This window comes from Chroicocephalus ridibundus, chromosome 4, assembly GCF_963924245.1.
Source record: "Chroicocephalus ridibundus chromosome 4, bChrRid1.1, whole genome shotgun sequence".
Classification (NCBI taxonomy): Eukaryota; Metazoa; Chordata; class Aves; order Charadriiformes; family Laridae; genus Chroicocephalus; species Chroicocephalus ridibundus.
The window spans coordinates 11,447,200-11,463,836 of NC_086287.1; the positions used below are offsets into that span (position 1 = coordinate 11,447,200).

The 16,637-nt window shown below is 38.3% G+C and overlaps 1 protein-coding gene across 1 annotated transcript in view; it reads right to left on the minus strand.

The window, feature by feature from the left end:
• Positions 1-16,637, minus strand: part of PARVA (parvin alpha) — a 72,536-nt gene that overhangs the window by 13,231 nt on the left and 42,668 nt on the right. The window contains exons 2-8 of the mRNA XM_063332522.1: positions 12,577-12,666; positions 12,407-12,477; positions 11,683-11,785; positions 9,634-9,774; positions 7,583-7,698; positions 2,060-2,118; positions 951-970 (exon numbers count right to left, since the gene is read on the minus strand). Of these exons, the coding sequence (XP_063188592.1) occupies positions 951-970; positions 2,060-2,118; positions 7,583-7,698; positions 9,634-9,774; positions 11,683-11,785; positions 12,407-12,477; positions 12,577-12,666 (600 nt within the window). The remainder of the gene's footprint in view (positions 1-950; positions 971-2,059; positions 2,119-7,582; positions 7,699-9,633; positions 9,775-11,682; positions 11,786-12,406; positions 12,478-12,576; positions 12,667-16,637) is intronic.

Genomic DNA, 16,637 nt, shown 5'->3' on the forward strand with positions numbered 1-16,637 from the left:
TGTACCATTAACCACCTCAAGCAAGTTTATGATTACACAGTTGCAATACAATCCTTTGTATAGATGTTTTTGGGCCATTCTGATATGCAATTTAGGACATATTATAAGCAGGACAGGCAACCTAGGGTAGCATGACTGGAGTGCTACTACAGTCACCTTCTGAAGGAAAGAGAAAAAATATAAAATAAAAAGGCACTACTGCCTTTTCTGAGCAATTTTCATTTCGGCAATCACCTGAATGTTAGCAAATGACTCCACAAAAAGGTACATTCATATTCCTCGGTAAAAAATTGCTACAGTAGATCCAAAGGCAGACTTTATATAAAATAAGAGTGCCCAGGGATATAATTGGGAAAAGAGGTCATGCATGTAACCTTTTAAATCAGCTGTAAGGCAGCCATTTAAAGAATACAAGAAACAAATGCTATATTCTTGGTGGGACTCCACCTAAGCTCCTCATATGAGTATTTTCTGTTGGCCCAGCATTTGGCCAGTCTCAACGCTAGCAGTATGACATACTAGGCACAGGAACTTGCGTGATGTTTAGGCCTGTTCAATAACAACTCAAAATCATTAACGTGTAAGTAGGTAATGTATGCAAGAATGCCAATGGGTTCACCAGCTGGTTTATGATAAGACATCATTTCATATTATATAACTGGGAACTTATGACCATTAATACTATTACAGTAATGTTCTGGAGGTTAAACTGCAAAGCACCTGCAAATTAACACCTGCTGAAAAGCAATGAAACGTGTTTTAAAGATGGTCAGACTGATTTTAATACTTTTTTCCTTTTGTTAACTGCCACAATAGCCTGTGGTTTATGTATTTGCCAGGGCAACCTGAAATTCTCTACTTCCTTGCAGTTTGATCAAGTGACCACCCATTGCAGAACTGAAGTACACTTTGGCTGCCTCAGGAAAAAGATAATAATGAAATAAACTTACCATGCCTTCCTGATAACGCCCTATGAAAACAAAACAAACAAACAAACAAAAAAACCAAACAGAACAAAATATAGTTATATATAATTCACTTGCAGACATCGTGCTGCAAAAGAAAACAGCATACATGGCCAGATCTTCAGCTTGGTGAAAACGAGTAAATCCATGAAATTAAGAAAGCCTTCATCAAGTTACTCCAACTGAGAACCTGGATTAGTCTTGGAGTCCACCAGTATATCATCTCCCGGCTTCACTAAAGTCTCATGGGAGGCCAGATTTCAGATTTCCTACTATTGAACCAAGCCAACACACCTTGCCTGAGTGAAGAAGGCTTTTTCATGTTGATTTTGTGAAAACTTTTCCCTTTGCTTTAAAGATGCATTTACCACACCAACCACGATACAATTGCAGCCAAAACAATGCTTGGACTGGGTTCTTAAGGACTGCAGCATTTTGTTCCAGTTGATCCCTCATACAACTATTACACATAAACAAATAAACAAATCCATAAAGATTAATAATAAGTCAATAGTCTGTCTTCTCTCCATTCTATTAGAAACTAGGATATTCTACTATTGCTTTCTGTTGGTTTAGAATAACTTTTCTGTTATGAGTTGTTCAGTGAGATGACATGTACAGGGCTTACTACCGTCTTTTTACATCCCCAAAGTCCAAACACCTAAAAATAGTCATATCACATTCATTTTTGAAAAAATCTAGTTCTCTATCAAATAAGTACCAACATAAAGGAATGAGCCATATCTTCCTTGTTTGTTTGAAGGACTTTTGAATAAAAAAAATAAGAAATATGATAAATACAGAAATAAATAAATAGTAGATAAATATAAAATAGAGATTTTGTATATCCTCACTCTGTCTTCTCTTTTATCCTGATCTCATGCTTTTAGTTCCCCAGATCTATATTTCCTCACCCTTTTGTATTTTTAGATGCATGTTTGCAGCTCTTGAAAAGGCTAAAATACAGTCACTGGCTGATGCATCATCTTCCTTGGAACCCCAATACCAAAATCTAAATATCAGCAAATGTTTGAATTTCTGAGATGCATCTGTGTTCAATTACTGAACTGCTGGCAAAAGTGGTGTTGACATACTCAGTGTTACCAGTTATTTCCTCTTGGATTTGTCGAGACTGGAGGATTCCTTCTCGTTTCTGGAAAAAATAAAAAAGCGACATTTTTCTTAGTGAAGTTAAATGCTTAGGGTACAGTAAAAATTTACTTGTGATCCACAAACATAATTAGATAAGAAACCTGCAAAATAAGAACTTTTTTTAAACAAACTTACAGTAATATATTGTTTCACCTAGCAAGTATTTCAGACAACTTTTGTACATTAACAAGAAACTTGAAACTCCACCTGTAGAAGGAAGTATTTCTTTTCCTTTCTCCATTGTTCTTAATTCACTTTTCTTTTAAAGGCCCCAATTCAGCAAGACATTTGAAACACCTAAACACATATGTAAGTATTTTAGTAGAGGTATGTATAGGTGAGTTGAATTAAACCTTGTATTTCAATGAACAGCTTGGCAGATGGTGCCTATGCTTCTCTTTTGCAAAAATCTTGCTCCCAGGCTATCTGTTCTTTCTACCCTATTCACATAATTTCTTTTTGCCTCAGTGTTTTCCTCTTCTGACTTCTCTCCACACGAAGAGCCCTATTTGCTTGTGACGGAAAACTAAAATGGAGGATAAACTATTCACATCCTGCTCCAGACCCTAGTCATCTTGGTGTTAATATATGCATTGACTCCAATGTCCTTCAGATGTAAGAAGCTCTTCGTACGTGGTGGTGAGTGGCCCGTGTCTAGAAGCTGTACACAAAATGGCAGAAGCCAACTGAAATGGTTGCATTTTGAGTCAGTTGTAAAATGAAGGAGTTTAAAAATTTGACATTGTTTCCAGGATGCCGATCACAGTCATCTGGTGGCAGTGTAAATACCACACATATGTTTTGCCTCTCTTTGTGTTCTCTCTGTTAATTCTATTCACTGGAATTAGTAAAATTTTGCAATACAGAAAGAAAAGTCAGGCAAATGCTGACGACCGCATGTAAAGTCTAGACATTAGGCAATTATTCATGATTCTTCACTGCCTGTCATACAAGGAAATGAGAAAAATAAGAAAAATAAGTTTATGCTGGTCCTACACTTGCCTTCTACGTGGAAAGGAGAAAAGGAGACTTTTGGAATGTCCTTCATGTCATATGAACTGGGGCTGCTGCTCTTCCCTGCCTTGGAGAAAATAGCACAGCCCTAAGGCAGTCCTCGGTGTATGATGTGCTGAGGATTTGGCGAGGGTTGAGTCTATCACTTCTATACTGCATTACTGAAATATATGAGGATCAAACTTACTTTTTGCAAGAAAGCCATACATGGCACTCTCTGGGTCATTCCAGACTGGCACTTGTGGAGTAATATGAACTGTCCTTTTAGCTAGATGATAGTTTCAGGTGTTTTGCGTTATAGTTTTTAAAGCTCTGTTACTAAATATCTTGCACATGGTTAAAAATACATTCAGGGAGGACATTAAAAAGACAGAATGGAGTCCAGCGTGTTACATACTGAAAGAGGGGGCACAGAACAGCTGCTGAGACATCTTCTGTCACATATCTTGAAAGTCTGAAGAAAAACTACATCACTTAGGGCTATCTTCATTTCCAGCTTGCGCAGACAGCAATAAGTACTTGCACTTGAAGTTACAATCTAGTTCATACTAGCTCAAGTTAGAATTCCACTCTGGGATTTTTGTTTATTTTTCTCTTTGCTGCAGAGTGGAAGGAAACTTTTATTTCCTCCTGATGATGACTCTGACATGCCAATGGAGCAAAAGTGCTATCATCACTCCTGTCTCCTAGAGGAGTTGGGCACCATAGCAATAGTAGCTGTACTTCTCAGTGCCCAGTCTGGTGATATGGGAGAAGAAAAAGGCTTCCAATACTCTACCTTCCCTCTGCAAACATGCACAAATAGCATGAAAAATACTCCAGCACTGATATAAAGCATATTTCCCTTTTTGATAAACTGCAATTAATATCAATAGGAATTGTGGACCTTAATCCTATTGTTGACCAAAAAAAAAAAAAAAAAAAAAAAAAGACACCAAGCCTTAGTTTTGTGCTTGGCATCTGATCACTAACATTAATGGAATTTCCACACTGCCCAAAACCAATGTGCATCTGCTGGACACTTACTTGACCAGCACGTATCAAGATAGACTTTCCTATGCTCTTGATTTGTAAAGACTGGTGAAAAAGTGCCAATGGCAACAATTGGAATGGACCTTAGAAACACTAGTCTAAGCACCTTCTCTGTGAAGGCTGCTTCCCATATATCTTTTGCACTTTAAGAACTCTCCACCTCAAGAAGTTGCCTTAACACCAATGACACCTGTTGTGAACTTAGTTTTATACCAGACAGAGAATGACGTAATATTCCTGAAAATACAAAGAAGTGCTACTGAGGACTGAAAGACTGTCCAGCAATGTTTCTTGAAGACAACAGTAGCTATACTGAAATAACAAATGATAAAAATTAACACCTTCTGTTTGAAAGTCACTAAGAAATGAGGCATGAATTAAGATTCCCCATTAAAAAGAAAAGCTGGACACACATTCCAGTGACCACAGAAGACTTTATTTGGACAGGCTTGGCATCTTCTCTCACAGTTGAAAGACTCCACTAAAGGCCATGAAAGACCTTCCTAATCACTTACTTTAAATTGGCAACTACCCCTAGAACAAAAAAATACACTTGAAATTTGGGTAATATGTCTGGAAATGGAAAGGGTCTCTCTTCTTCATGTCTCTTCACATCAGCTATATGTAAGCAGTTTTATACAACTGAGGGACAACTGCTTAATTTCCCACACAAAGTCCCATTCTGAAAACCTTCCCACTATTTGAATGGGTTTTGCCTATGTATTGTTGCCATCCATTTCATCTGGAGGATCATGTTTTATAATTGCCCCACCAGGATGAAATGCAGAACTATTCTGGAGCTTGAAAGAACAAATACATTTGTCATTGGTTCAAAAAAAGACTTCTTGGGAACCTGGAGGCAATGCTGCTTGGAAACATTTCAGACCTTCCCAGGGCTTTCAGAGAGACAGTGGGACCAATAATCTCAAATTAAGTTTATGATGTACACCTTCTTCTAATCCCATTAATTTCCTAGCTTTGCTTAACAGTAGTTTATGCACCCAAGAATTGCTCTCTCAGCACTCAGAATATGCTGAAGCATTCTTATACTGACTTAAGCTCTTGCACACAAACAATCTGATATTTAACCATTTGTGGATAGCATAAATAAATGCTTTTTTAAAAGAGGCAAAATAAGGGCAAGATCCAGCTCTCCATAAAACCTCTCACTTGTTTCAGTAGAAGTGATCAAAGAAAGCCTGGGCTTTTTTCAAAGTTATTCATTCTATTAGTATGGAAGGAAAAGAAAATAACATAATAAAATAGCTACAAAAGGTACATCTACCACATTTTTCCCCAAATCAGCTTAGAACCTAGATTTCATATTACTCTTATTGCTAAAAGCTTTTGTTCAAAAAGGCCAAGGAAACAAGCTTCCATAAGAACTGTGCTGATCACCTGTTGGGCCTGAGCACATTTTTTGTTTCAGACATATCTTTTGTTTCTATTTCAATAAACCACACCCAGCCAACGCAGCAACCCTCACACGTTATGTATTTCTAAATCTAAAAAAATCATTAAATGAATTAGGGTAGTCTTCCTTAAAGACTTCATGAAAGTATGTCATTCCTTAATTTCTCTCTCTTATTCCTTCTATCAAACTGTATAGTGTAGAATCTGAAACCAGCTACCACATAGTCTGTTGAGTTTCTCTAGGCATGACCTTACTTTACATAACGTATGAGGGTTTAAAACATGAGGCATGCAAGTTTGAACACTAAATTAGGCTTTCGGATCTGCTAATTGTTGATTAAAACTTTCATTGAGTTCAAAGGGTACATGAAGAATTATATAGAACCAATCCCACAGGACATGAAAGACAGATTTAAAAAATAAAAATAAAAAACCCACCCACAATAAAATAAAAATGTCTCAAACACAATTACAGTAAGAATACTGGCCCCCACCCTATGTTAATAGGAATCAGCACAGCCGTGGAGTTCCACTGATTGCCTTTCACCAAGGACTGGGTCTGCAGGGCAAAATCTTCTGCAACATTACTTGTATTTCATTCTGGTGCAAATGCTTTCTCTGCAATTCACTGGCGCCTGAGCTACAGCTGTGTAGCTAAGAGGCAAAGCAGGCAGCCAGATTCTCCCACTACTTATTGTTTTTAAATTGGTTTATCTCTACTGACTTCAGTGGATTTGTTGTTGAACTACATGAGCCTATTAAACAAGAGGACAATTACGTCCATTGATTTCAATGGGAATTTTGTCTGGACGTACAGAGTGACAGCGGAATGCAAGATCTGGTTCTTTATTTTAAGACCATGTTCTTTTTCGGGTTTAGTTTCTCATCCCAAAGATGCCCTGACTGCTGCACTTCTGATTTCTTAAGCTGTTTTTGGTAGAATTTTGAGATAAACCAGTGTAATTAATATATTTATAATAACCAAAGGAAAGTGCTTGCAAGTTATGTTCCTCTGAAGCCTTAGGCTTGTAAGTGCAGATTTGCTGGGGTTCTCCTTCATCTTCTGTGGAGAAACCCAGTAAACAGAGCCTGAGAGTCAATGAGTCATTATCAGGTGTCAGTGATACATCTACCAGAGACTCTTCTTCAGATTTCTCCCCAAATTACAAAACTCGTCTGATATGAATGCTGGAAAAAGGAGTGGTTACTTTCTCAGATGTGTCCCACAGATTTTCAGTCACACAAAACTTGACCAATAGCTCTTTGCACCAAATACTTCAAGGGTAACATCAGTTAAAACACATAAATACAGACAGTTACAGTGTGAAAAATAAAGGCAAAGTTAATTTGAGGCAAAGATAATCAGATTAAATAGCAAGAGGCCAAATGAGATAGAGCAAGCACAAGTCCAACTGAAAGAAAAATGAGGAACAGGATAAAATGGAGAGTTTGGATGGATGAGGCGCTAATAAGGAGACCGACTGACACAAAAGATTTAGTTGATGGGGTTTTTTTGCATGCTTATGAGAAAGCCAACACTGTAATCAGACTAAATTAGCATGCACAAGGCTGAAAAAGAATACTTAGTCACCTAACATGAATCTGAATGTAATAAACAGTGACAATTCATCATTCAGTGCCAAGAATGATTTGAATCTCTACACAAGTGAGAAGACTGTCAAAAATGGATAAAATAATAATTTTAGAGATCATATTGGGTGATAAACAAACACATTCCAACAATAATAATGCTTCATATATTTTTAATGTCAGAGTCTGGCCACTTCACAATCAAAATAAGATATTCTGAGACACAGCTCAATCTGGGAAAGCACTTCTGCCTTTTTCTGGTTGAAGCATTGTCAGCAGGGAAGATGCACGAGTGTTTCTTGTCAGCCAAAGAGACACACGTATGCCTGCACAAACAGCAAGTCTAGATATATTTTTCAAGAAACCCCTCAGTCAATTTCACAACACTACCAAGAGCTGTTTAACACCTCTCTTACCTGCACAACAACAACCTGAATGGACACGTGATCTGGAAGTCTGATTGGTGCTCGAAAATACTGTGATAATGCAACCAGAAGATGAAGTATTGCTACGAGACTTTTAGCGTGAACAGCTGAAATAGATATTAAAAGCGCAAGTTACAAATTGCAAAGTATCTAGGGCACATATTTTTACTTTTTAGGATGCAGGGATTATGGGACTCTTTTCTCTTGCCACCTGGACCCAGGGGGCACTTTTAAGCCACCTCTCCTTTACTGGTCTCCTCCTGCTCAACGGGTCATGCAAATGCAGCCCAGTCAGTAATATGCATCAGTACCAAAGCATTATTTTTTGCAAAATGTCTGGATGCCATAGGCTTGCGTAGATGGAAATCTAAAGCTAATCCAAAAGCCAGATTTCATGTACAGCAGTTTAAGTGCTGTCCCCGCATTCTCCTTGCCTTTCCTTTATTCCCTTTATTTCAATAAGGATTTATGGACTATCAGAAAGATATTTTCATACTCATAACATGCACTTATTCATTTTTAAGTGTCACAGTGTCTGCAGGATGATAAACGAGCCTATTTTGGCAGAGGCCTTAAGCAATAACTTACTAAACTCAATGACTCAAACATTCCTCATGAAGTTATTATAGTTCTTGTTATTGAAGCTTTTTCACAGCAGGTTTCATATGGGTAGTTAACACTAACACGACTTACAAGATATCAAAAGCCATACTGTAGGAAATCCTTAATCAAGTATCAAACCATTGGCATGAAAGTGAATAACTTCTAATTCCTATTCTTGCCTTTCTTCTCCTATTTTGTTTTTGCATTTATAGTCTTCCCCAGAGCAGTATTCCTAAACGATATTTGATGGCTACACTACAGTGCACTTACGTTTTCTGTACTCAAACTAACCAATAACTACTACCTTATTTCACTGCTAAAGCAGGATCAGATTCACTAAAGTATCCTGCTTTATTATCTTCCAATGCAAGTCTCAACTATGCCGTGGAGATACTCATTCATATAAAATGCAGCTTTGCTGTCTAATTTTGCTGGGGTGCCAGTGGTCACGGATGAGGTGCTTTAGCAGAACACTAAAAAGATGTCTGACTGCCTAGCACCGGTGTGTGCTACAGCTGGCTCCAGCTGCTGCTGTGTCTATCTCTACTTTAGCTCTAAAACACATGTAAAACATTAAATTAAAACTATAAGTTAAATTGTCAGGCCACTCCAAACACCCTGACTCCAGCTGCATAAGAGAATGGAAAAAAACAGGAGGGAGGTTGAAGAGAGATGGGGACAGAGACACCTCATGTTCGCTCTTCCTTCCTCAAGCTATTTCTCTCCCCCTCACTAATTTGTTGTGAATGGAACAGGATACAAAACAGCTCAGCTCAAGTCAGGTATAGGAGAAAAGGAAACTGCTATAAATGATTCTGAATACCAAACTTAAAACAGATTGAGAGGTCTACTTTTCTAAAGCTGCTGGTAACATGTTTTCTACAGCGCGTATGCACTAAAATGTCTTGTGTTGGGCCACTGGAGGCATTTCTGTTAGATATCACTATGTTTGTTTTTAATACAATAAAATAGGAAGGGTGCAGTCCTAGTCTTGATGAGAGTTTTGTAACGAAAATTAGGGGTTCAGATTTAGCCTTAAACGATCAGAAATATTATTCATATTTATGTTGCAAATTTTACACAGACAGAGCCCTAGATCCTAACCCTCCTTCTGCCTATCTACCACATTTATGCAGGTACTTGCCCGTTTCAACAAACGAATTAAGTAACAGAAAACCTAAGCTGGTATGCATATGGACTTAAGAGCAGAAATACCATACTTTGACAAACTCTGAAAAGACAGTTTATTTAAATTGGAGGTTGAGCACCAGTAAAGAGCGTAGAGCGTACCACATTTGGAAGTGCCCTGCAGAGCAGCTCCTACCATAAATACCAGGTTTCAGCCTTCCCTTATCATTGGATATTTCAGAATTCCAGATAGCAGCTATAAACTCTTGGCTGTCAACAAATGAGAACAGCATAGAAAATACACAACTTACAGTCAACGTTCCATTTAATGCTTCTTGGAGGGAGTTTAAGGGTTTCATTGATCTTTTCAAGCACTGTCTGTAACTTCTGTTTCTGAGCAATTTCAGACTGGGTAACTTCAGCAACATTCAGCTTCTCACTTTCAAGTTTCTCTGAAGTGATAATAGAAAAAAAAAAAAACAGAAGTAAACCCATTGTTAACTCCATGAGGAACACAAAGATATTCTGTGCACCCAGATGTTCATTCAAGAGATATTAAGACTTCCTAGTTTTAAAATTGTATGCTTTTTCTTCCAGAGCCACTTTCCCCCATGCATCTTAACTCCTAAAGATACAGTTCACATTTTCCCTTTATTTACCCATTGCCAAAGGGAAGGTGAAGTATTAATGAAAGGCACAGTACCAGCTAACAAATATTTGCTTCAGCTCCCTTTAGGAAACACCAGACTCTGACGTAAGGCCCATTACTTCTATTGCTACTGGATAAAGAGTATTCGGTACGCAAGTGGACTGTACAGCAGACCAGCATATCTAGGAAACAGGTAACAACTTTAAGATTTGTTTCATCAGTCTCAGCCTCCTGGCTTCTCCATCAGAGTTCAGAGATTTAAAAATTTTACTTCACCCATTTGTGATAAAAGTAAAGTGACATCGTATTTGTAAAGGTGGAGGATGCACCCAAGAAACGTGAATAAGTATTTCTGAGGGTATGAAAACAACTAAAACCTTGGGCAATTTCTTTCTATGAAACCACAGCCCTTTTCTGCACTCAAAATTTGCAGTATATTTTAAAATACTTTATGAATTAGTTTGTTAATAATTAGTACAGATTACTAGGTATATACATACATGGCTTAGTGTTTACCATTCAATAGTAAGCAAAGAAAATTTAGCAGTAAAAGCTCCCTGATAATAACACCAGAAACAAAATGCTTTGTCGCCTATCAATTTACTTCTAGGAAAGAATCTCTCATTAAGCTTGGTAAGAGGTGATCTTGTTCTCATCAAAGCCAACTGAGTATCTTCCCAAAGAGAGTGAGCCTGAGCTACCAGTCTATGAATCCCACCTAAGAGACTACTCTCTCCATGGGTTTCTTATGCCTCTACAGAAACAAGACCAAAGTCCTTAATTAGCACAGACCTGATCCCCAGGGAATTAAAGGTAATGGAAGACATTCCACTGAAATCAGTAAGTGCTGGATCAGTATACGGATATTTAGAGTCAGGCCGTATATGATATGCATTTTTTGGGGTTTGGGTGAAGTCACTGGAGGTCTGCCCATGAGAATCAAATTGCTCAGTCTGGGGCATATCCAGTCCATCACAATATATTCAATAGCTTAAACATTCATAGAAGGGAACAGTCTGTGTAGTCTTTATTAGAAGTGCTCACATGATGTTTCAAGATTCATTTAAGACACTGAAAAGAAATTTACTGGAGACTTTATGAGCTGCAATAACTAAGAAAATGGCTTCCAAGCCAACAGTTAAAAAAGCACATGCCAGCTCTGCATTAGCAGTTTCTTTTCTCTATCTGTTTCTCAGCTGAAGCTCAGTTTGCAGTCCACTGGGTACGATTACCTCAGTAATGTTAAAAGCCGGACATCAAATCAGAAAGAAATTACAACTTTCCAGAGGAACTTCGCAATGTGAATAAACTATAGTATGGAACCAGCAGAGATTAAAAACATCCACTGTTGTACTGAAAATACCCTTGCCTTCAAACTTACTTTCCACTTGTAACACTGTTAAGTTTGTACAGCACATATGCAGATAATAAATTTAATTGGAGTGAATACTGTTGCCAAGACAAGAACCTTCCCTCTGTAGCACCCCAGGTAGGCTTTATGCTGTTCTCATCAACTACAGAGCACCACACATTGCACTATAGCTCTAAGGATTGTGCGTACAGCCTATTGCTCAAGGGTCTCATAATACAATGCTATTTTTATATCACTTAGTGGCATAAATGTAAGACGATACCAAGGCTCCTAAGTAGGAACAAGTGATCCACTTACTGACAAAGTGCCCCAACAGCATGCACGTATATTTTTTCTTACCAAATAATTTCTGCAATACTTGTCCATCATACAGGTCTTCAGCCAAGTCTTTCACAATAATCCTTTCTCCTACCAACACATCATTAATCCAGTCAATTAATACCTATATGGGAAACACAAATTTGGCAGTATTATACACTATTCATTTACAATTTAAAACACATGTCATTTTGTACAATGATGAAAATATTTAGCAGAAAGAATACCAAAGCTGCAATGACTCAAAATACAATCAGCTTGAAATGCCATCAGAAGAAAAAAGGAAGGAGTTAGGTGGCTGTGTCAATGCACCACAAGGTCTAGACAAATACTGGACTGAGGCAGTGCCTTCTGCAGTGAAATCTGCCCTTTGCTTTCAGTGGTATTGTAACATTTTATTGTGAGGCAAAAGGTGTTGAGGTCAATTCTAATGAAGCTTCCTGCTGAAGTTCTAACCCCAAGGATCACAAAGACTACAAGGGAAATCAATGTCTTTAGATTGGGGGTGGGATGGGACTAAGAATCTGGACTCAGGATTTTAATCCAAATTCTTAAATCTCTCTGTGCCATATCTAGAAAAAGATACTAAAACAAATGACCTCCCCATTTCACCGCGATATATGCGCCATGTGGTTTCATTTAATTAATACCTAACCAGTGCTTTGAAGTATCCAAACGAAAGAGGCAGGGATAGTATTAAAAAATAGTTTTCCTTTCCTGAAAGTGTTTACATGCTTTTCATTACCTTCATTAGTTCTTGTAATTTTGGGTCATTTCTTGAATTTGGATCAACCATTGTTCTGACTTCATTTTCCTCTGGAAGGTTTAAAAGAAAGATATTAGAAACTATTACAGGCATGAAACTTTATTTTACATCAAGCTTTTATGTTGAGATGTAAAATTGTTGTGAATTACCTAGCATAGTGTCCTCAGGGTCTAGTTCGAATGGAATTGGACTGAGAGGTAAGTTAATGGCATTCATTCCTTCTTCCTGTAATTCAGATACTAGGAAATAAAAAAGAAGAGCTTGGTCAAATTTCAATTCAATTTTACTTACTATTTCACTCTTGTTGAAAGTCGCGTTAATTGTCTTAATTTCTTTATAGGAACATGACTCTATTAGATACGCCACTAGGTGTAATTACAGCAATAAAATATAGCTAACAAAAATGGGAGGCCCAGCTAACAAACCTTTACTTCTATGAGTAGATTTTTTGCAGATAATGGTATTGGAATCAATGCAATTTCCTCAAATCTTTTCTAGGATAAGGCCCATTGTCCTCAAATTTTAAAAAGCTTACTTGCATTCTAATGGTCCTGACATTTTAACACTAATGAATCATTTTAGCTGAGGGAAATGATTATTGCTCTCAGCTATGTCACCCTTGCTCCGGAGATGCTTCAAGTTTAGCTACTTGAGAGGAGTCTGGCTACAAATCCAACACAGGAGCTGCCAGACTGATAAACTATTTAGGACTGAAGGTGCAGTTGCAGCACGTGGCTCCCTCTGTTGTTCGGGTCAGAGACCAGCTGGAGCTGACTGGGATGCTTCTGGCCTGTGTTCTTGGGCTTTCTTTAGCAGAAACCACAGCAGCAGGACACAGGCGTAAGATAACAAACCCTCAAAAGTACTGCCTTAGTGTGGAGTCCAGACACAGGTTGAGAAAGAATCTGGACATGGGAATGCGGAAGTAAAGCAAAATCCCACAGTTTGGAGACGCACGCAGTTGTCAGGAAATATGGACAAGTTCCTACTCAGCCAAAGTCCCCTAATGTTGCAAAAATCAGTGTTCTTATAATACATGCTCTGATGATATAGGAACAGAGAGATTCAGAGAAGAAGTGTAAAAGCAGTCCTGCCACCAGTTCTGTACTGTACAGGGTCTGTACCTGGTACAGTACAGAGAAGCATCATTCATGCCTCTTGGTGACCCGAACTTTAATAGGTTGCAAAGATAAACCCCTTCTTCACTGATCAAACATGCTTCCATAATAGAAGAGAAAAAAATACAAAAAATCCAATGCGCTAATCCTTCTGCTATGGAAGAACACACAGCACTGTGCAGGCAGGGTAACCCACTTTGGTGACCAGACAAGTCTGTAAAACCACGTGTGGCAGCGTGCACCACGTTGTAACCAAGAAGTCAGTGCAAACCTGATCTACCAAACCAGGAAAAAGGTTTGCTGTCTTATGAATGACAAGCAATGTTGTTTTGACCAATAATTTTCCAGTGTACACACCTTGAATAAAACTGGTTGTTGGCAAAACCATTCTGGTCAGACTTTAAACTTAAATAACTGAATTCAGTCATCCTATGTGTGTCCTAAAGATTCAGGTAGCTGTATACAGCTTTTGACATGAACCAAAATATATGATTTAAGTACAGATGCAGATTCACCATCTAACATTTCAGATTTACTACCTGGAGCCTTCCTCAGTTTATTTTGAAAGTTACAGAAACAATTTAGGTTCAGAGAAAACAGAAAAGTAGAAATTGACAGTAGAGACTATGTTTTACTCCTGGCCCCTTGACTGCCTAGGAGGTTAGCTTTTGGAAAATGGTTTTACCTCTCTGCCTTAACTTCCTGTGTGCAAGAAGTACAACTAAGTAAGTGTCACGTGAACACTGTGATAATTAGTCAGTTGGTGTGATAACAGTACTTAAAGCTTTCCAAATATTTTCTATGCTTTGTGAAATGTTTTGTGCTCTGCCAGAAGAAACGTCTGTGCAGTTGTATTCAGGCATCTATGTAAGATTCATAGCAATAATGGCTGTTAGAATGCTTATTAATTGTACTTTTAATTGTACAAAACCAACTATGAAAAATCCACTGCCTTCAACACTGAAACACTAACTTCACTCCATATACTCACCCTGCTTGTGTATCTGTAAAATACAAATACTGAGCAGCTCTAAAGAGTCATAAAATAATGTTGACAATAATAGTTCCCTGGATTGTTGTATATCCTCTAAAACTGATGGCTGAGAGCAATGGACCAAATTAATCCCTCATGTAATTTCATTGAGTTCCGAGGAGTTATAGCAAGGATGAATTTGGTCTAGCATGTACAATCTCAGGAACTGTTTACACTTAATGGCAATCTTTTGAACTGCTAGCGCTCCTTAGAGAAAATAATTGTTGGTTTTATTAACCTCTTTGATTTTTTTTTTTTTTAATTTTGGTTCAAAGTGGTTATGGGCATAAAAACGTCAGTGAATAGAAAACTTCCATGTGTTCTGAAATGTTTAGTTCAGGGAGGACTTCCACCCAAAGGTTCCTAGGCAGAAAACATTTTTTTCACATCAATCCCAAGAGGGAGCATAGTAAATAAAATTTGTTCAAGCCAACTGGGTCCACTGAGCTCTCCTATCCCAAAGGGCTGGATGCTCTGCTTTGGGCAAAGACACACTGGAGGAAGCAGTCAGCTTATTCTCCTAGTGAACGACAGTGGGGAAGGCTTTTGGCTCCTCTCTCCAGGGAGCGACCTACTGGCAGAGCTCGCTAACTCTTCTCCAGGGAGATTGAGTGAACCTTTCAAGGCTGAATGTGTTGTAACATTCTTTACAAAGCCCACTGAGCCTCTCAATATTTGTCCTCCAATGTGCACAACTATTATATTCTACTTTTAATAACATAACCTTCATCATATTATCAGAGTTTCTGAAAATAAGAGAAAGCAAACAAAAAAATCACCGTTATCTTTGCATGGAAAGGGAATATAAAATACAAAAAAAAAAAAAAATATACATGAGAAACTAAGATCTGTCCTAGAATGCATTGCAAGCGTTGTATTTATTGTACAGCAGGGGCCAAGTCCTGCTTTGCTGTACATGGGTATACACAAGTGGTGGTTTTGTTCCCCTAAGCTGCTCACGTAAGTCGCATACATTTCTCACCCCTGCCCAGGCCATGTGCAGAACCTACCCAACACACGTCCGGGATGATCCAAAGATCCCAGGTGGATCCAGTTTGACAGAGAGGATAGCTCCCCCTCAGCCAACGCACTCTGCAGTGCACAACCCATACCCAAGGTTGGTATTAGTCCCATAATAAAGACTCCTCCTGTCCCTTACAAGCACAAAACATGGTGGAGAAACCCTGAGCCTGATAGCATCTTTTTAATTTCTTTACCAATACTGAAGAGAAAAGACTTAACTACAACTAAAAGGAGCAGGTAGGAACACATGCATTAGATCAAGTTGTACATAAAGGGAGAGAAAATGTATTATGTAGTATAGCCTCACTTTCTAAGAATTTCCATCAAAAAAGTTCCATGACAAACCACTATACACACTTAGGTGTTTATAGAGGAACCACAAAGATGTGATTGAGGTTAAGAATTTGCATACCACAGTTTCAGCCAAGGAATCCATTTTTCAGCTGCTTTTCATTAATTTGTTTTATTTAATTTTCATGAAAATCACTTCAGCAATTTAGTATTTTAATAAAAACAAAGTACACAGGTTTGGGACAATTTTTGCAGCAGCTGAAATTAAAATAAAATAATCTAATTTCTTTAAATACTTCGAGGAATGACTTGGAGGATCAGTAAGACCTCCACTCTGAGTCTTACAGTGTGAAGACCCAGGAAGGGAGGAGGGGACTTAGCTGCAGCAGTTCATCTATACCACACCAGTTGCCAAGAGCCAGACCACTGCACTGGGACCTGTGGCAGTTCCCCTGAGGGACAGCACCCATAGAGTTGTCTGCTTGGCATGCTTGGTCACCGGATGACCCCAGCAATTAGACTTAAGAGCACCTTTCTGTTCTCACCCTCTGCTGTGGCCCAGATACAGCCCAGTGTGTCGGCTACCATGGGGTTTGTTCTTGTCATGTTTACATTGGTATGATTATCGACTTTATCCTTTTGGATCTGAGAGGAAAACCCAGTCCTTCATGTATTTTTTCACAGTCACCATGCTGAGTGGAACTGGGGGCTGAATGGACTTTTAAAGTAAGACCCTTAAAAACAA